Genomic DNA, 20,739 nt, shown 5'->3' with positions numbered 1-20,739 from the left:
ATATATATATATATATATAGGCTAATTATAATGAGAAAACTCAATCCAGTTGACTAAACCCTGAAAACTCTAACATGTGGCTAGGATTGATCCACGTTTAAATTGTTATTTGAAAGGAGCAAGGGCATGATAGTAATTTTCTATGTTACATTTTTGACATGTAGTGATGGGTTGGTGATGTATGCACACGCAAACTTTCTCATAATTTCACAACCTTCCTTCTTGTCATCTTTTTTAATTAATGCTTGTAGTACTTGTTAGACTTTCTTCTTCTCTCACTTCTTACTCTCACAACCTTCCAATATCTCATTGCCCATCTCATCAGCTTTTTCACTTCATTTATTCAGACCATAGAGAAGAGTTAAAGAGAGAATCCTTACTCACCATTGAAGAGTAGTTGCATTTAACATGGCTGATTCGAACAGCCAACAACATCGAACTGTTGCCGGCGGTACGGAGTTACCCAACCTCAATGATGATCCCGGTTCACCCTTAAATGTTGTCCCACATAATCTTTCACTTCATTTTGCATTTAATGAAGATGAAGATGCTTTGGGCGAGGGTAGAGTTTCACCAGATCCTGAACCTATTTCTTCAGAGATTCCACGTGAGTGATTTTTTTTCTGTTTCATTAAATGTACAGCTTTAAATGCTTGTGTAGATTTTCGTTCGATTCATCTTGGTTCATTTTTTTTTTCTGTTGTGTAAATTAAGGATTTCTTTGTTTAGATGTTCATTGGATTCTTCTTGTTTACTTTTTTTTGTTTTTTTATGTGTAGCCTCACTTCTGAATCAAAATGGACCAAATGATGATGAAGATGGTGTTCAAGATTGTACTTTTACGCAGTTGCTATCCACAGGTCATTGTTTTATGTGAAACCATGAATTTTTATCTATAGTTTTATTGTAACACCCATTTTTTAATGTTTGTAGTTTATTATTATTATTATTGTTATTATTATTATTATTATTATTATTATTATTATTATTATTATTATTATTATTATTATTATAAACAGATGATGTTTTGGGTAGTTTGGTTGAAAATGTGGTAATTTTTTTCAAGGTAAAAACAAGTGTAACCATTTTTTTTATGAAACAAGCTTTTAGAAAACATGTCGTTACACTTGTATTAAGTTTTTATATTTTTTGGAACGTGAAAGCACTCGAGATTACTTTTTTTATGAAACAAAGGACTTGAACTTGGTACTATGGTTAGGTTATATATGATATTATGTATTGAAAAGGTGACACTATCGCATACCATAATAATAATTTAGTAAGGATACGTTAACAAAGTATGACATATGGTCACTACATCTTACTGACTACCAAATTTGCTCAATCTTTCCATAAAAAAGTAGAGAAAACTTAATCGCTAACAACTAGCCACACTCTTCGCCCAAACATTTCCACCAGTGTTTTTTATATTTTTTGGAACGTGAAAGCACTCGAGATTACTTTTTGTTACATAAAAAAAATGCAATAGCATCTACACTTTTTGGCGTCATCAATAAAATGTACTTCCACGTTTTATTTGAATTTTTTGGAAAACGTGTTAATGTTGTATTTTTGGAAACTACAGTATCAGTTTGTTAGGTTTCATGTTACAAGTAAATTTGTTTTTTAACCTATACTGTTATAATTTATTAAACAATACCTTTTTTCTAGGTGTTCATGCGGACGAGGAATTTTATGTTCACCACACACCCAATGGGACTAGAATGTGGTGTCCTAATGTTTCTATTGTTTTAAAGCCTGTTGTTGGTTCTGTTTATGAAACGTGGAAGGATGTGTTCATTATGTACAAGGACTATGCTGTGTATTCTGGGTTTTCTATTCGTAAGGGGCAAACCAAGAGATGGAAGGGGTTTGTCACTCACCAGTACATAAGGTGTACTAAATATTCAAAACCACAGAGTAAGCGTAAAACTGATACTTTGGAGCATTCAAGCTTGAGTATTAGGCAAAGTAATTTCACAGTGACAGATTGCAAGGCTAGTATACTGGTTAAGTTTTGTGAGGGCAGCTCTACGTGCACAGTGGTAGGGTTCAATGAGCACCATAATCATCTGTTTGTTGAGCGTTTCAATCGTGACCTAAGTAGGATTTCAAGGAAACTACCATTTGCATCCAAACAGTTTATCCATAACATGAGTTTGAACAGAAATGGTCCGATTGTTTCTCACAGAGTTTTAGTGTCCCTGATGGGTGGACATCACAATGTACGTGGCACGCCAACTGATTTTAAGAACTGGAGCCAGTCGGTTAGGCTTTATATTGGCGATCGTGATGCGCAACTTGTTATAGATCGTCTCAAAGAAAGATCTGAGAGCTTACCAGACTTTTACTATGAGTTTGTTGTTGAGAAAGGGCAATTGAGATCGATTTTTTGGGCAGACGAAATTTCCAAGATAAACTACGAGGTGTTTGGGGATGTGTTAGCTTTTGATGCGACTTATCACACTAACAAGTAAGGTTTTGGATAGTTGCACTTTTTTCCCTTTAACATATTATTAACTTTTGTTTTTTTTTCTTTGTCGCACAGGTACAACATGATTTTTGTTCCTTTCACAGGCGTTGATAATCATAAACAATGTGTGACATTCGGTGCTGGCTTGTTATTCAATGAAACCACTGAGTCTTACAAGTGGTTACTTGAATCATTTTTGAAGGCACACAAGAAGCAACCAAAGTTAGTTCTGACGGACCAGGACCCTTCAATGAAAGCTGCCATTTCAGAGGTTTTCACAGACTCTCGGCACCGCCTTTGCATGTGGCATATTATGAAGAAATTTCCCACCAAGGTTTTATTAATTTATGAATCTATTTTGAGAAGTTTTTTTTTTTTTCATTTTATTTAACAATTTTTGTGTTTTCATATGTATAGATTGCTGGAGACCTGTTACAAAACTCTGAGCTAAGAGCATTGATGCATCGTTTGGTGTGGAGTATTCACATGAAGCCATCTACATTTGAGACGCGTTGGCAACTTTTGATGGAGGAATATGGGTTACAAGATCACGACTGGTTGAATGACATGTACTCAATTAGGGACCAATGGGTACCTGCCTACTTCCGTGACATCCCAATGTGTTGTCTGATGAAGACTACATCAAGATGTGAAAGCTCTAACTCAAGCTTCAAGGTCAACTCTTCTAGCGCTAACACACTAGTTCAGTTCATGCTATGTTACGAAACTAGGATAGACAATCAGCGTTACAGGCAACGTGTTGCAGAGTTTAAAACTTCATCTAGTGTATTCATGGACAGTACTGACCTAGCTATTGAGAAGCATGCTTTTGAGTTGTATACACATGCAATTTCCACAGAAGTAAGAAAAGAGATATACAAGGGGAAGCTGTTTTGTTACATTGTAAACACGGAGGATTGTGATGATGTTTGTGTTTACTATGTGAATCAATTGGACAAACGTAACAATGCAACCAACACATTCACGGTAACTTTGCTGTATCCTTATAGTTGCATTTTTTGTTTTAAGCTATTCATTATGCTTTTTTTCATAGAAGCTTAATTATGTGTTTTGGTGTTTTTGTAGGTTAAACTTGATTTGAGTAATCAGTCGGTATCCTGTTCATGCAACAACTTCATCCGTATTGGATATCTGTGTAGGCACATTTTTTGTGTTTACCGGGTAAACAATATTGAAAGAATCCCGGCCCAGTTTGTTGTTAAGCGTTGGTCTAGGGACGTGCTTCCTAAAAGTTTATTTTCTATTGAGAGTCGATATGGCGTTGACACTCGTCCACAAGCTGCTGCGAGAAGTCAGATTCTTGAGATCGTAACTGAATGTGTGGACGCATTAAGAAGTGATGTTGGAGGACTTTCTTCTTTCGCTGAGCAGATAAAGGAACTGAAATGCAAGTTACTAAATGGAGGACCAGTTGATGACGAAGCCAACAATGATAACTATGCTGCTGTTGAAGAATTGCTTGGTGTTTCTTTAGATGGGGACGTAACTCTCAACAATCAAGACGGGATCAGAAACAAAGGACGCGGCAAACGCCGACGATTGTCTAGAGCACCTCAGGATGGAACGAGCAACTCTGCTGTCAAACCTCCCAAAACACCCAGGCTTTGCCGAACCTGTATGAAGTACGTGACTGGGCATGATTCAAGAAATTGCAAGAAAAAGAAGAACAAGAATAAATCGGGTAACGAGGACGAGGAAGAGGACTCAAGCTCTGCGAGTCAGGAGTCCACTTGATTTGGTATTTTTATGTTGATGTGTGTGCTGTGCGTGTTTTGAAAACTTTTATGACGCCAGCTTTTTGGTCTCCATTTTAGTAGAGCGCAAGTAAACTTTGATCACCCCTTTTGTATTTTTTTGTACCGCCTTTTGGACATGCACATGTTTGCATGTGTAGATTATCTGAAAATCGATGCACATGCATATGTTTGCATGTTAGGATGTATGTGGGTTTGGTATGTCATATGGTTTTCAGTTTAATGACTATGGTTTAACTGATCAGTTGCATTATGAAATGATATCCCTAATGTTTTGTGTTAGAAGTAAACGTTGCATTGTTTGTTGAGATTAAGAAATGGGTGGTACTTAGTTGGATTATCCTTGTTAGTATGCTAATGATATTTTCGTTAGTATGTACTTGTTGATGTTTCGTTGAAGCTGATACCTTTTTATGCTATGGATTTTTTAGTTTTTTTTTTTACTATGTTACATTTTTTTTACCATGAGTATTTTTGTAGATTTTTTGCTGTGTTTGAATCTGAGATTTTTCTATCTTATGGATTTTTTGGTGTTTTTTATACCATGTTACATATTTTGGTCGTTACATCCATCCTACGTATATAATTAGTTAGAAAATGACCCTTTTCGTTACAAAAGCCAGTAAAAAAAAAAATTCTAAGCACATATAGTAGTTTGTTCTTTTTTTTTTCTGTTTGTAGTTTTTTTTACAAAACACAAGCCGTAGATACATTTTTACATAATACATACAACAAGATGTATCTTTTTGTTACTTTTTCCTTTTTACCTGGTGATGCATTTAATTTGTCATTTACTTTCATATCTAATCACCACCATCCTCCCCCAAATTTTATTTTTTTCATTATAAATAAGTTTCAGCATCCCCCAATGTGTATATCCCCAAAGCATTGTTACCTACTTATCACACACAAAGCATAACAATGCACAAGAGGCCATGCTTGGTTTCCAAAGTTCCGGATGTTGAGGCGATCGATCTCAAGCCTGAAAAAAAATGGGTTCATTAATGTTGGGAAGAGACTTCGAAAGTATGCATCGACTCCAGTCGGCGTTGGCGATATTCCTGAAACAACCCCTCTACCCGCTATGCCCATACGTACGCTTAGGAAGATTTTTACTAGTGATGGGCACCCCCGCGGGAAGAGAAGTAGTTTTTCGACCCCAAAGGTTGAACCCGATGTGAAGACTACGGCGCGAGCAATACCGAAAAACGAGCCTACTGTTAACGCTACAGTCAAGATGGAGCCAAGAGTAGTGCCCAAGGGTGAGCCTACAATATACCCAACAAAAAGAGATGTTGAAGATCCCACAACCAGCGATTGGGTTGATGATGTCTCGTGGATGAGTGAAATTGAGTGGGATTCATATTTCCCAATAAACATATCAGTTTCCCCTGTGCCAGCAAACCCATGCAAGTGCAAAAAATGGTTCACATGAACAAGCTCAAGTAGAAATTAGGTGTTGTTGTTGTGTTTTATTAATTATGTTGTTTTTTAAGATGTATGTATGTTTTTAGGTTAATTAGAAATTAGGTGTAGTATCAGGTTATCAATATTATCTAAGGAGTAATTTATGTGTCTAATGTTTTTGTAATTTTTTGTGGTGTAATATCTAATGGAAAAAAAAACTATCTAGTTTGTGTGTTGTTACTTCTTTGTTGGGATGTATTATTTTTTTTTTCTGTTTTTGGTTTATTCAAGTAGATATGTGGTAAACTTTTCCTAGGGGGGTAGGCCCCATTGCTAAAAAAAGTAATGAAAAGTAAAAAAAGTAGGAAGTACATGGACGTGGGTAATGACAAAAGGATATATTTATAATGGGACCCACAAATGGTTGGTTCATATCTTTATATTAGATCCATCATTTCAACTACAGGCTTCCAACTATCTCCATCTCCAACTACCCAAACTATATTTAAATATATGATTTTCTCATCTCTCTTTTTCGTATGCAATTCATCTACCTCTCAAAAAAGATGAAAAGGTGTTCATGTGGGAGGATTGCTGTTATCCAGACATCATGGACTGACGATAACCCAGGAAGAAGGTTCTATTCATGTCCATTTAAGGTAAAAAATTCGAACCCTGGTTTTAATAAGTAAATGTGTGTTCTAATCGTGTTTTATGCCCATTATTTTTAATGTAGCCTAGCAACTGCCCTTTCATTGGTTGGGTCGGCCCACTGATGTGCTTACGGTCAACTAGGATCATACCAGGTCTTTTGAGCAACATCAACAACCTGCAAGCTGAACTGTTTACTCGCGAACAAGAAATTCGGAAGAAGAAGAGGGTTATATGGTTACTGATATTAGCGTTAGTGTTTGGCAGCTTACTTATTAGGATTGTTTGTTGTCATTAAGAAATAGGTAGTACTTAGTTGGATTATGCTTATTAGTATGTTAATGACATTTTCTAGTATGTACTTGTTGATGTTTGGTTGAATCTGAGATTTTTCTATGTTTATGGGTTTTTGGGTTTTGTTTTTACCATGTTACATTTTCCCCCCCTAAGATTTATGTAGACTTTTGATGTTTTGAATCTGAGAAGTTTATATGTTAGTGTTTTTTTGGTTTTTGTCTTTACCATGTTACAATTTTTTTTGCCTCTGATTTTTGTACATTTTTGGTGTATCCGAGATACATTTTTTTTCAGTGAGATTTTTTTGTACATTTTTGTTCTATGTGTGTTTGTTCATGTGTCTTTGTTTGAACGTTCCTTGAATATCTTTTTTTCCCCAACAACGTTGTATGTTTTTTTAGATTTGATCACGTGACTCTTTTTTATTTATTTATTTTTTCCCTAAAGTGTGTAACATATGTATGCCCTTTTTTTAAGATATCAATTTTTTTTTAAATCATATAATAACGACACGAATTTTTGAATAAGATAGATTGGAAAAACATAGATTTAACTCAATAGTTGAGTACATAATAACTTTAACACTAGATATGGTAAACAACATAGGATAAGGAAAGTAGCCCCTATATTGCATGAGAGAGGGAAAATTGAGGCACATTTTTTTTTTCACACCGATACTAGCAACTTGATGTAAACACCACTTTTTAGTCAAGAAACGATCTTTGGAGTGCCATATTGAATTTCAGTGTTGAATGGTTCTGGGCTAAGCTCACTCTCCCACGGGTTGTGATTGCCCCACGAGATAAGAGTGTTTGGTGAGTAACACGAGTAATCATCATCTATAGGATCATCTTCTGGATCATTGGTAGTCTTTGGATCAACTGCCGGGGGGTTCTCTTGTGGGGCATTGACTGGTTTAGCTTCGTCAGCGAGCATCACAGTTGAAGAGCTTTTGACAGGGGTAACTTGTGTAGTGAAGTAAAATGATCCCCAGTCAACATCAAAAAGTGCATCATCTAAGCACATCTCATCATGTGTTGTTCCTTCAGGCTTAGTGTTAGTAAGGAGGTCACTTATAAGCTTAGCATCGATACCAAGATTTTCTTCAACAGTTTGCAGTGTTGTCGGAAGAGAAGGGGTGTTTGTGATTTGAGAACACTCTGGGTTGGCATCGGATTTTGGAGCTTGGAGTTCAAATGAAAGAGTTCTCCGCAATCGTTTGTTAACCCGTTTTGAGTCGGATGGTGATGCTGGACTAGACACAATAAGGTTTTTTTTTTCACTTCTTTTATGGGGAACAAGTGATGAAACAAATGTTTACATTTCACCCTAATTTATACAGAAGCAAATGATGTTAGGTGGATAAATTAATTAGATTGTTTACATCAGTTTAAATCAACATTAAATGTTGCCTTAAATGTAATACCCTAACCAATATAGAAGTTAAGTATTTTTTTGCTGTTTGTTTTTGTGTTAAAGCAATTAATTGGGAAATGTAACATAAGGGCCTGTAACATAATTAAATTATAGATATAAGGGTTATGGTCTAAGGCTGAAACATATAAGGCTACCCATACATATAATTATCTCAGCCTTTCAATCAGTAGCTTTTACATTTGATGTAACAACTTTCTTTAAAGTTTTGTACTTTTGATTCTTCCCTCCTTTTGTTCACCCAACGTTATAGGTGTATATATATTTTATTTTATTGCTATTACGGGCCTTGTTATTACACCACAAAGAGACTATTGGGATTCATTAAATGCATGTACTATAGATATCAAATCACAAGAGAACTATTGATGCATGTGCATAAGATAGAGATAGAAGTTGACATTTTCTTTTTCAATTTTTTATGCTTTTTGCTTTGGTTCGTGTAAACATCATTGACATTTGTACTTTATACTTGCTTTTTGTCCAATTTAGTTTCCCTATACTGGGTGATTTATATCACCTTTGTACTTCTTTTTGTTTATATATATTATTATAATTTTAATCGGTAGTATGATATATTTTCTTGGATATGGTGTTGGTTTGTGTTTATTTTTGGTGCAGAATAGATTAGACACTTACAAGTTGGCAGCATTAATTTGTAAGACTCTACTTTTTTTTCTTTATAAAAATGCCCCAAAAAATATTTTAACTAGGAGTAGTATATGCTGTGTCTGCCCTATATGCTGTTACATTTTTTATTTTGTACTGGTTTTTTTAACGAAACAGGTATTTTTTTTCTATTGTTTTTATTTTGTATCAAATTAGCTTGTAATGATAATTATTACCACAAATAACAGACATATTAGTCATAATATTCTATTTAGATTTGCCAAAGTGATTAAAAAAGTTATCATATGAAAAATATTGCATTTCTACACCTTTTGTTACTACATCTTTTTTGTATGCTTTTCAAATGAAATTATCTTAGTCAAGCTTTCCATTAGTGTGCTTATGGGTCGCCAAAAGTTAACATTAAACATACATATAAAGACATTTGTTCCAAAAGCAACGACATAGACTAATAGTGAAATACATACATAGGCAACTGGCAAATTACGAGTTATATTGTTTAAGATCTCCACCAAAAACATAATACTAGCAGAAGCTTACACTGATAATGCAGCCTCGCGAACCTTTGCGTTCATCAAATTCACATTAGAGAGTAGCATGCGTGTAGCGAATTTTTTTCGGAGGGCAAGAATATGTTTTTGCTTTTTCTTCCAGTGGCTGCTAAAACCACATTCAAAAGGTTCATTGATGCCGTTAAATTTCTGCATGTGCTACATAAGGAATACCGCACTATCCATTGGATGCGCAGGGGTCGCCCATTTGATATTACACCTTTCAATCTTGGCTGCTGCGATTTCATCTTTTGCCGGATGTTCGGAAAGCTCCAAATAAGCGTCCATCATATGCTTCTGTTAAAAACAATATACTAATCAGTTTTGGTATGAGTTATTTTGTTTTTTATCATGAAGTTTACAAGAACAGAGAATGACTAACCACTTTGTATGGTGTGTCTTTAATGTAGTAGTCTTGATGATCCCTAATGCCAACTAAGGGTGTGCGATCAGGCATGTGGTCTATCACGGTTATTGCGCCTTTTTTCAGATCGAAGACAATCAAGTAATATTGATCATTCTCAAGGATTGGAAAGAAAACCATTTTCAACCCAATGAACTCATATGCGCCCGCATCCGTCACCCTTTCGCTGAACGTTTTCAAACGTTCATCATCATCACAAGCAGAATCTGTCAACAAGCAGCTGTCCTGTATTTTTTTTTCAAATAAGATGTGTCAATAAGCTGGTGCAAGACCCGAATTCCAATAATAAAAAAAATTCTTTTGAATAGGCAAGCTGGTTGAAGAGCCAAAAGACTTAATAAATTCAGAATCATAGACAAAGATCAAAACAATATAAGATGAATACTCACTATCACAGTTGTTCTAAAATAAATACGCGTCAAGGAGCCGTCGGTTCTTTCTACTTCTTCAAAATTCATTAAATCTACCCAAGCATCAACCACGTCAGAGAACACCTTCACTTCCTCCCTCAATGTGCGCATCAGTGTCTTTGTGATTTCGGTGCCGTAAATACTCTTGAATATAATATCTCTACGCAAGATAATGTTAAATTTATAAATTAAATTCTAGATATAAAAAATCTACGAATACTATGTTTTACTTATATTTTATATAACTGAACTTACTCAGCAGATTCACCAAATTTTCTTGTTACCCCGCTAGACAAAGAGATGACCATTTTCCGTGGCCTGTATGTTGTTTATGAAAAAACGTATGCTGTTATACATTTAAAAGAAAATAGTGTAGTCGTAAAAAAACATTCTATTTGGAACAAAACATTCCGTAATCTATCTAGAGCAAAGCCTTGCTTAATGTAACAACTAGTATTTTATAATTTAAACGGAATCTTACATTGAGTATTTGATATCGAACGGAAAATCCCATATATGCTGTTCTTCTGATGTAATTTCAATTTCCATTCCGTCATCATAGTCATCGCATGACCGGTTGAACCTACCAATTGGTTTTATTTGTTTTGATTCAAGTTCCTTTACCCAAGCGTTACTTCTGATATCATTTTCAGCCGCTCCCTTGCCTGCTTATTTTTTTTTTATTGTTAGTATTAATAAAAAAATCATAAGTTTATTATAGTTTTGGAAAGAAGTAAAAAACATGTAGAACTTACCATTGATTTTATTCTTGGTCTCTTCTTCTTTCGATTTTTTATCTTCTTGATTCATGGCATCACTTGTTTCATCGACATCAGCACCTGCACATTTTTTTTTTGGTTTTTATGTCTCTGATTATCCGTTGTGTACAGAAATAACACATGTTACGGTATTTTTATTTTTTTTTATTTTTGGAATCATGACTTACCTAGGTCGGTTTCTTGTGTGAGTAGGTCAAAGGTAGGGCCATCAAGCAATTCTTCCATGTTTTGTGTTTCGTTGCTGCTGTCCAATTCTATTCATTTACATGTACACATACATGTATGTGTTAGTTTTTTCTGTATTATCGGTTCTTCTTAATTTTTGTAGACATGTAACAGGTTATACGTGAGTTTTATATAATGGTTGAATGAAACAAAAAAACATGTAGAACTTACTTCTCGGTGTAGCTTTCTTCTCTTGATCTTTTGCCTGACTTTCTTCGTCGCGTGTCACTGCACATGTGCCATTTTTTTGTGTAGTAGCTGGCGAATCTGGTATCTTCTCTTTTGTTTTGTCACCCTCACCCCCATCTACATATATTTTACGTTTAGTTTGCATTTTAGGAGATACATAAGGCGGTTAACTTTACTTTTTGCTGATTACTTTTTGCTCTTACTTTTTTACGTTATTTTTAATTAAATCATGCTACATTTTTTTTATTTGCAGAAAAATGTAACATTTTATGTAGAGCTTTTTAATGGTTGTGTTATGTTTGTAAGATTAAATTGATTGAATTTAAGTAGGTATGCAAAAAAGTTCATACCATCAACGTTTGCCACCTCAGCTGCAGTTGCGGCATTATCTTGATCTTCTGCAATTGGCCCAAAAAAAAAACTAATTAGTTACCGTTTGTAGTAAAAGTTAATACATATTTAAGGTAGTGATTTATCCGTCATTCATATTACCTTCTGTGTAATCATTTTCAGGGTTTTGCACTGTCTTCTTGAGAGACATGAGGACCCCGGCAATTTTTTTCTGTGGGGTATCAGGCACCAGCCACCCCCTTGTTTTCCTGGAGTGAACAATGTTCTCATACCGTTGTATCAATTTCTGAACTTGCACATTGCGTGGATGAGCATTAAACAAAACCTCCAACTTTTTTTGTACCGTTATCTTTTTGGCTTCCATGACATCCAAATGTTTTCTAATAGATTCAATCTCATTCTACAAAGAAAGTTTTAAAAAACAATTTTTGTAAGTGATGTTGAAAGAAGATAATTATTCTGAAACTGGTTATGATTAGTAATCTTACATTAAGAACTTCATCATTAACTCGTAACTCAGTTTTTCTAGAATCTCGTTTAACCACAGCAACTTCATGCAAGTTGCCTCTTCCAAAACCACCTGTTTTTTTCTCCAATCTTTCTCTCTTTTTCAATTCGTTTTTATTCCAGAATACGATTGGGTTGATTGACCGGTCCACTTCAAGTCCGGTGCATTTAACTCGGTCGACGTACAACAGCTGTGTAATGAAAAAAAAAAAGAATTGAAATTGGTAAGATAACTAAACAAATGTTGTATAGCTATATTTTATTAAGTTTTCTTACAGAAAAACACTTACAGCCAAAAGCGTGAGTGGACCGGAAAATGGAGAATCAGGATCACACCTCTTCCATCCATCTTTACAAGATTTAATTTGCTGAATGACGTAGGCACATCAATTAATTTTACTGAAATCCGTATGTCCAGTTAAACTTTTCAAAATCCACTCCTTCATTCGCCCATTTCTATTACACTCAACCATGACGGTTAAGAATAACATTAGGAAGTCTAGTCGGAAATTGAAACTATTGTCTTCATCACTTGTGACTATAGATTGTGCCAGTTTTGTCGGTGCCACAAATCTTGAACTGTATCGTTTTCTCCATGCCATAACAGCAACATCAAGCTTCTCAGATGGTCTTACATTTTGCATGTTTATGCCTTTGTTAGGAATTCCAAAAAGGTCATGCACAGACTCAACATCAACATTTATTGACCCACACGACATCTCGATAGCCATTTCGTCCGTGTTGAAGTGATCCACAACATAGTGTGCAAGTTTTGCAGGTTTGCTACTGATGTTGAAAGATAGCATCTTACCAAACCCCATCCTCTTCACATCCTCTTGTTGATTACTGGTTAGAGACTTGATGCATTTGTACAATTGCATAGGCGCTGAACGTGTTTTTATTTTTGGCCACTTATTGCTTTTTGGTTGTTTCCCACTTCGCCTTAGCACCCGTTCATGTTTTTCTTTTTTTGTTTCGCTCACCACAGTTGCATGCTTCTCTGGCTCGACCGCATCGCCTTTGTGACCCAAGGTGAAATCTCCAGCCATCTCTGAGTCGCCGTCGACTGAAACTAAGACACCAACTGTCAGATATGATTTACATAATTTATAAAGGAAGGAAACAAGTTGTGTGTACATACCTATTAATTTCCTTTTCACAATTTTCTTTGTTTTGCTATCCGCCCGTGATTGTTGACCTGTAAATATAGATTTTATTAAAAAAGTATTGAAACATATATTTATTTAGATTCCTAAAGATGACGTCTAATACAGTTATGTACCTGCTCTAGTACGTGTTGCTGGCCCGCCCGCATCGCCATCAGCTTACCAATTTCATGTACATAAATATTAGATATATAAAAAAATGTAACGAAGAAACGTATATAGAATTAAAAAACATACCTTTTTTCATTTTCTTCATGTTTTCCCCGGGTGTGTCCAAATCACTGTCTGGTGAAACTGAGACACCAACTTTGTTTTATTATTTATATAAAACATAATTATAAAACAAGCAAAAGAAAAAAAAAACGCTTGTACGTACTTATTAGCTTTCTTTTTTGCAACTTCTTTACCCGATGTGCTTGCTTACCTACATTCGTACGAGTTTTATATAAATCGGAAACTATTAGCAACCCTTTACAAAATATATGTCTTAACAATATAAAGAAAAAAGACTAATTGTAAAACCTTTTTACCTCCTCTTGTTCGCGTTGCTGGCCCGCCCGTGTTAGCATCCGGTGTCACTATTTAGAACGCTTAATAATTAGCATTAAGGTATCGAAACATATATATTATTTAGATTCATAAAGATCACATCTAAAACAGTTTTGTATATTCTCCATGTTTTTTCAGGTTGTGCCCACTCGAATCGTTGGCAACTTAGAATGTTTTTACAAAGTGCAAGTACATAAACATTAGATTTAAAAAAATGTAACAAAGAAACTTTTATACGTAAGAAAAAACATACCTTTTTGTATATTCTCCATGTTTTTCCCGGGTGTGTCCAAATCACTGTCTGTTGAAACTGAGACAACAAGTTTGTTTTATTATTTATTTCAAAACATAAATGTAAGACAAGTGAAAAAAAATGCTTGTACGTACTTATTAGCTTTCTTTTTTGCAACTTCTTATCATGATGCGCTTGCTTATCGACAACCGGCGTACGGCGAGTCTTTTTAGCTGCATTTTGTTAATTGTAAACAACATTAATAAACTAATATCTAATTTAATGCGTAAGCATAATTTATGAAAGGTTTTGTAATTATAAACACCTGGGCTCATTTTTTCCTTGGATCTTTAGTTGTAACTGCGGATGACTGCAAACTATCACGTATCCCAACAAAGCATCAGTTTACACAACAGACGACCATTCTTCGGACAATATTTATGCCATTTAGTTTTTATTATCCTCAGAATTCTTGATTTTTTTTACTTATGATTTCTGATTATGTATTGATAAACCGCGAATAGCCGTTTTTTCTAATTACAGATTATTAGTGTAATTTATTTTCTCAATCAAATAAAAGCAAGAAACATATACTACAAAAAAATGTGATGTTCAATACTTTCAAACATAAACCCCAAAAAGTCAATTCCTTTTGTACATCGTTCAGTGTTATGACATATATCCACACCATAATTTAATGTTTTTTCCCTTTTGTAACACCTTTAAAACCACACACAAACTCTAACCCTTATAAAAATACAGAAACAACATTAACAACAAATCATAAGCCTTAAAAAATAACAGAAACAACAAATCTATAGTTTTATCTACAACCGTATGTTTTTTTTAAACCCAAATGTGTATGAAACAACACCCAAACCTGTATATATAAAAGTCCGGATTCTAAACAAAGGCCTACAAAATATAAAAAAAAAACCTTCATTTTACCCCCCAAAACAAACCAGTTTAGTCGGCACCCAGGCTATGCAAATGGTAGAAATTTTTTTGGGAAGGACCCTGTCTTTTTAAGAAAACCCAGATGTTATTTCAAGAACATAATCCCCAAAAAGTCCATTCTTTTTAACATCGTTCAGTGTTATGATGCACAAGACTAAAAAAACCAGGGCAAAATGTAACTCTATTTTACACTTACATAATCAAAAAGAAAGTAAAAACCTGAACCGACGGACCGGAACCCTAATTTTTCCGGCGAACGTTCTTTTCTTCGGTGATTGTCGGAAATCTGCGTCGATTGTTCAATATCTTAACAGCTTTTTCACTCGTTTTATGCTTTTTGTCTGCATATTTGAGGGGGTTTGATGAAGATTCAAGAGACTCAGTGTTTCGGTGGTTTGTTTTGAAGTTATCCGTTTGATGAAGATGAATGAGAGAGCGTGTCTCTCCGTTGATTTTGGGGTTAATTTGAGAGGTTTGTTGAAGACTATGAGAGAGAGAGAGAGTTTTAGGAATTTTTGAAGAATGTGAGGGGTCGTGAGTCTCCGGTGAGTTTTGGGTATTTTGAATTTTTTGTAGACTGAGATAGGTTTTTAGATTAGGAGGGTAATGATGTAGTTGATGTAAGTTGATGTAAAGTTCTTACACCCATGCAGACTTTTGTTTGTTATAAGAGATTATATTACTTCGGATTTCCCATATTGCCCTTCATGTACCATTACTATATTAAAAAAATGGACAAAAGGCATTCAAAATCCAGCCATGACAAAATTAAATCTCAGCCATCCATGAAGGTTAATCAATGGTCATTAATGGGTTTTCAGGGTTTAGTCAACTCAACTGGGTTTTCAATTTATCCTTGCCCTATATATATATATATATTTAAAATAAAGTAAATTAAGAATACATTACATAAATTAAAATAAAAAACATTACATAAATTACATAATTAAACCTAAAAAACTAGATAATTAAACTTAAACAAACAACATAATTAAACTAATCATCGCCCCTCCTAACCGTCGGAGTCGGCATAGGATGCACTTTTGGATGCATACGAAGATAGTTTCTTAGTAACTGACAGGACGAGATGTGAGTAAATATTATATTGTAAAGCAATTGGTGTTCGTAAAGGGCCTTGACAATCGCTCCCGCCTCTGTTCTGCTGTCACCACAAACTATCACGATGTTGAAGAGTCGATTAAATGTGTAAACCTTCACGAACTGGGTCCTAAACCTTGAAACAACTTAGTTCAAAGAGCGACTAGTTTCACCTACACGTTGATAAAATTCTTGAAATAAGGTTGTTCTAAATGACACAGTTCCTAGTAGCCTGTTCTCGAACACGTTAATTCAAGATATGACCAAAGTTATGTCTTCATCTTCACTCCAAAGTCTTCTTGGCCTTTTTAGGAGTCTTTGTAGTGAAATGTGTATTAAAAGCTACACATATGAATTGAAATACGAGTTGAATTTATATCTGGTAAAGAAATAGTTGTTGGAAAAGTAATCATTGAAAAAATAGTGTTTGTAAAAGTAGTCGTTTGAAAAGAAAACATAAACATTCCTTTTTAGTATTTAATTTTGAATTTATTATTAAATAAATATACTAGATAAAGAAATAGTAAAATTAACACAAAATACGTAATAAATAATAAATTAATTACTTATAGATTAAATAAATAAATTACTAATAGGTTAAATAAAAGCAAAAGCATGTGATAAGGTGAAGGTTTAGAATGATTTATTGTTTGAGGAAAAAGTGAGTTTAAATGGTTGTCGTTTAGAATAATGTAGGGGACGGATGTGACGGGTTTAGATTTCAAACCCACATTATTGTTGGAGATGCTCTAAGAGCATATCTAGTGGTTATCCCCACAAGCCACTACAAACCGCCTCAACATGTCATATCAAATTTCAAACCAATCTTCAAAAATTATCATGTTTCTTCCAACAACAAACCTTTACCTCAGTATCCACCTCATCATTAGTTTTACCTTTTATTTGATCTATATCCAATTTATTTATTTTATAATGTATTATTTTTTATATTTTGTATATAATATATTATATTAAATAAAATATTAAAAATACATACAACTTTTAAAAATAAAGACACCTAAGATGAAGATTTAAAAAACTTACAGCATTTGCTTAAAAATAAAATAAAAAATAAAAGAAAACCTAAATAATAATTATTCTATGTCATGGCGTTTTATGATCATCTCGCACAACTTCTCATGCGTTGCTAGTGCAATCAGGTCCATAGTCGAGCATTCCATTAATAGAATTTGGAAGTCCTAATTCTTAAGAAACAGAGACATTTGACATCGTCCATGTATGCATTTGTAACTTGACATCGTCCATTGGTGCCAACTCTAATGTCACACTCGTTCCTCGTTCCCCCTTTTACCCTTGCCGCCGTCGATCTTGCCTTCTTTTACGGGTTTCATTTCCCCATGTTGATATTGAAATTCATAATTGGGTCAGAGTATTACTGTCATTGAGGTTGATTGCATCGGAATTAGATGTGGTGTAGTTGCCTGATTCCGATGTCTTCACCCTCTTTGAAATTAATGGAAACTGAGCGTGCCATTTTGACTCATCTTTCACAATATGAAAAACATGATCATAGTTGAATTGATGTTTGGTTTGTTTTACATACTCTTTTATTTTTTTTTTTTTATTTTTTTTTTTTTGCACAAGTTGACGGCGTCATAAAACCTAGAAAAACCGTTGTGGCTGCAATGGTTGTGGTTCTAAATTTCATTAAACTTGTTTGTTGGAGTTCCTATCATGTGTCAATGGGACTTGAAGTAAGCTCGCGTCAAAGCTTCTTTTTCTTCGGTAGACCATTTATGAACTTGAGTTTTAGGCTTAAAAGAGCCCGCATAAACTTGTTTACCCTTTTTCTTTTGGCTTGATGACGAAGTAGCAATCAGATATGTACAAGGGGACACCCGTAGTTCGAGACGCCAGGTTGTTGAGGATACCCGTAGTTCGGGAGGTGGAGAGGTACAACACCGGGTTTTGTTGGGTGGCAGGTTGAGACAATTTCATTTGGAATCGAGAGAGGAGTCGATGTGGGTTGGCGTTGTGTTGGATGGTAGTCTTGGTTTGTCTTTGAGCCAACACTCAACAAATCTTGGAAAGCAATTTCATCATCTATGCTAATGAATTGTGAGTGAGTGAAAGAAAATTTGAGTGTGAGATGAATTTTTGAGAGTGAACTGTGACGGTTTAGTGTGAATTTGGTGAATGTTTGAAGTTAGATAGTGAAAGTGAGTGGATAGTTCTAAATATAAAAATTAAATTAAATTTTGTTTATTTTTAAATAGAGTCATTGGTTTTTTTTAAACTCGTAGGTGGGTATGTGGGTGGGTGTTGTTTCTCGGACGATTGCCACGCCCTCCCGTTGGAGTTGCCCTAAATTAAATCATATCTAAATTACCTTAAAAATTCATTTTATAATTTCTAAACCGTTAATACAAACTATTTAACATTTCATTTATTCAACTTGTATAATATACGAATCTTTAACCTAGTAATATAATATAGACAAAAGATCAAATACAAATAACTTTAACATACAAAACGTACGAACTGAATGTTTTGCTGAAAAAACGCGATGGCATTTTCGTAAGTATTTACTTGTAGAGTAATTATCAAAATTACTCTACAAATGATCTTGTAGGGTAGTTTTGATCTTGTAGAATAATTTTGTAAAATGTTCTTGTAGAGTAATTTTGACCTTGTAGCGTAATTATCAAAATTACTCTACAAGTGTATCTTGTAGAGTAATTTTGATCTTGTATGGTAATTATCAAAATTACTCTACAAGTGTATCAAAATTACTATGCATCAAAATTACTCTACAAGTGTATTAAATTACTCTGCAAGTTTATCAAACAACATACAATTCAAAATTACTCTACAAAATCATTTATAGAGTAATTATGATACTCTACGAAATTACCTTACAAGACCAAAATTACCATACAAGATCATTTGTAGAGTAATTATGATACTCTACAAAATTACTCTACAAGATCAAAATTACGCTACAAGAACATTTTACATAATTACTCTACAAGATCAAAATTACCCTACAAGATAGAGTAATTTTGATAATTACTCCACGAGTAAATAATTACCAAAATGCCACCGCGTTTTTTTTGGCTTTTTCATACCTTTCATACATTGTGTACGATAAGACACTTTGTACGTGAACTTAACTCATATTATATATAATAATTATTATTATATAAATATATTACATAAAAATAAAATAATACTCTTCTATAATACAAGTTCCAATAACATATAATCATGGTCGAATCTAGACGTTACAACCGTAGCGAATGGTTGAGGATAGAGACAACCACCAAGTCGGGTGTAAACGAGTCGAGCCAAGCCAAGTCGTGTTTGAGCTTTTTTAGGCTCAAGCTCAACTTGTTTAACTTAAAAGAACCCGGACTCAAGCTCAACTTGTTTAGACCTCAATTTTTGAAGCTCGAGCTTGGAATCATCAACGGAAGTCATAACCTAGAAAGTTGAGATTATAATTGATGAATCATCGATGCGGGTACGTTCAAACTTGATAGTTGTTTGTGTGACTAATTTCCGGCGGACTATCCTTTGGTAACCCGTTAAAGATAGTAAAGCTAATATTCATGGCCATGCTTTTCAGGTGTGGAAACACCAAGGACAATAATAGCACTTGATTGATAAAACATTATTGTATTCAACTAGTGGGTGAAACCCGTGCGTTGCCCAAGGGTTTTACAAATTTGTAATGAAGAATCATACCATAAGCTAAAAAAACTTGTGAGAAACGAATAATAAAACGTTGAAGGCGTCGCCACTTGGAATCACCATCATACCAGTGCTATGTGCGGTGCACGATACGGCGAAAAAAATTAACGTCCTCAAAACTTTATATAAAAAGCAAAAACATTTAGGTAAACCCATACGCTACTTAAAACAACCCCGCCACAACATTCAATCTAACATCGACAAATAAGAAGAAAAATGAGAAGTTTATAAATGTGGCACATGTCATTGTGTGGTTGACCAAAATAAGTCAAAAAAACTTTGGGAAAGTCTTAAGGTTTAAAATTATAATTATAAGTTTATTTAAAGTGGAGGGGGCACCATGTGATTTTTGAGAGATAATGTGTGACTTAGGCCGTCTAGTATACTATAACACCCGTAGGTGTTAATCATACTTGGCATCCGTTAACACTTGTCATACCGCTCTTGGAGAGTGTTAAGGGGCATTAAAAGTTTCACGTGTTAAGATGTTAACTAGGAGAGAGAGTGAGGGAATCAAGCATAGGAACATTTACACATACACAACATGCCATATATATATGTATTTTAATTAATTTAAGGGCGTTAATGGAGGTTAAACCAATTCCTTGGTATGAGGTGAAATGAAAGAGGGCTAAGTGAGTGATGTAGCGTCTACATGTAGTTAAGGGGCGTGAAAGTATACCCCATGACCTTACAAGATATGCTTGAGCCAATTTGGGCGGTGGTTTTAAGTTTTTTTTTTTAAATTGCTAATATTACATGGGTGATAAAACAACACTATATTCACTAGTAAATATACAATAAATGATCAAATACTAGTGTTACATGAGTGATAAAACATCGCTATACTCATTAGTAAAAATACAATAAATGATCAAATGTATTTACCGTTGCATGCATGGGCGAAGCTTTTAATGGGC

At 34.4% G+C, this 20,739-nt stretch overlaps 1 protein-coding gene across 1 annotated transcript; it reads left to right on the top strand.

Annotated features, from left to right (window-relative positions):
- The first annotated feature begins 408 nt into the window (after nucleotides 1–408).
- Nucleotides 409–4,228, top strand: LOC110876642 (protein FAR1-RELATED SEQUENCE 5-like). The gene is made up of 6 exons (XM_022124806.1): nucleotides 409–607; nucleotides 780–860; nucleotides 1,672–2,473; nucleotides 2,549–2,807; nucleotides 2,891–3,460; nucleotides 3,560–4,228. The coding sequence occupies exons 1-6, from the start codon at nucleotides 409–411 to the stop codon at nucleotides 4,226–4,228; spliced, it is 2,580 nt and encodes an 859-aa protein (XP_021980498.1).
- Nucleotides 4,229–20,739: the final 16,511 nt, after the last annotated feature.

The sequence above is a fragment of the Helianthus annuus genome, chromosome 9 (genome assembly GCF_002127325.2).
Source record: "Helianthus annuus cultivar XRQ/B chromosome 9, HanXRQr2.0-SUNRISE, whole genome shotgun sequence".
Lineage (NCBI taxonomy): Eukaryota > Viridiplantae > Streptophyta > Magnoliopsida > Asterales > Asteraceae > Helianthus > Helianthus annuus.
Note: the sequence above shows the minus strand (reverse complement) of the source record. Positions and strands in the feature narration are given on the sequence as shown.

What these genes read in the sequence shown, in the direction of transcription:
- LOC110876642 (XM_022124806.1), top strand. Translation starts at nt 409, where the DNA reads ATGGCTGATTCGAACAGCCAACAACATCGAACTGTTGCCGGCGGTACG. An exon ending in TATTTCTTCAGAGATTCCAC is followed by an intron (nt 608 to 779) that starts GTGAGTGATTTT and finishes TTTTATGTGTAG; the next exon opens with CCTCACTTCTGAATCAAAAT. An exon ending in ATGCAACCAACACATTCACG is followed by an intron (nt 3,461 to 3,559) that starts GTAACTTTGCTG and finishes GTGTTTTTGTAG; the next exon opens with GTTAAACTTGATTTGAGTAA.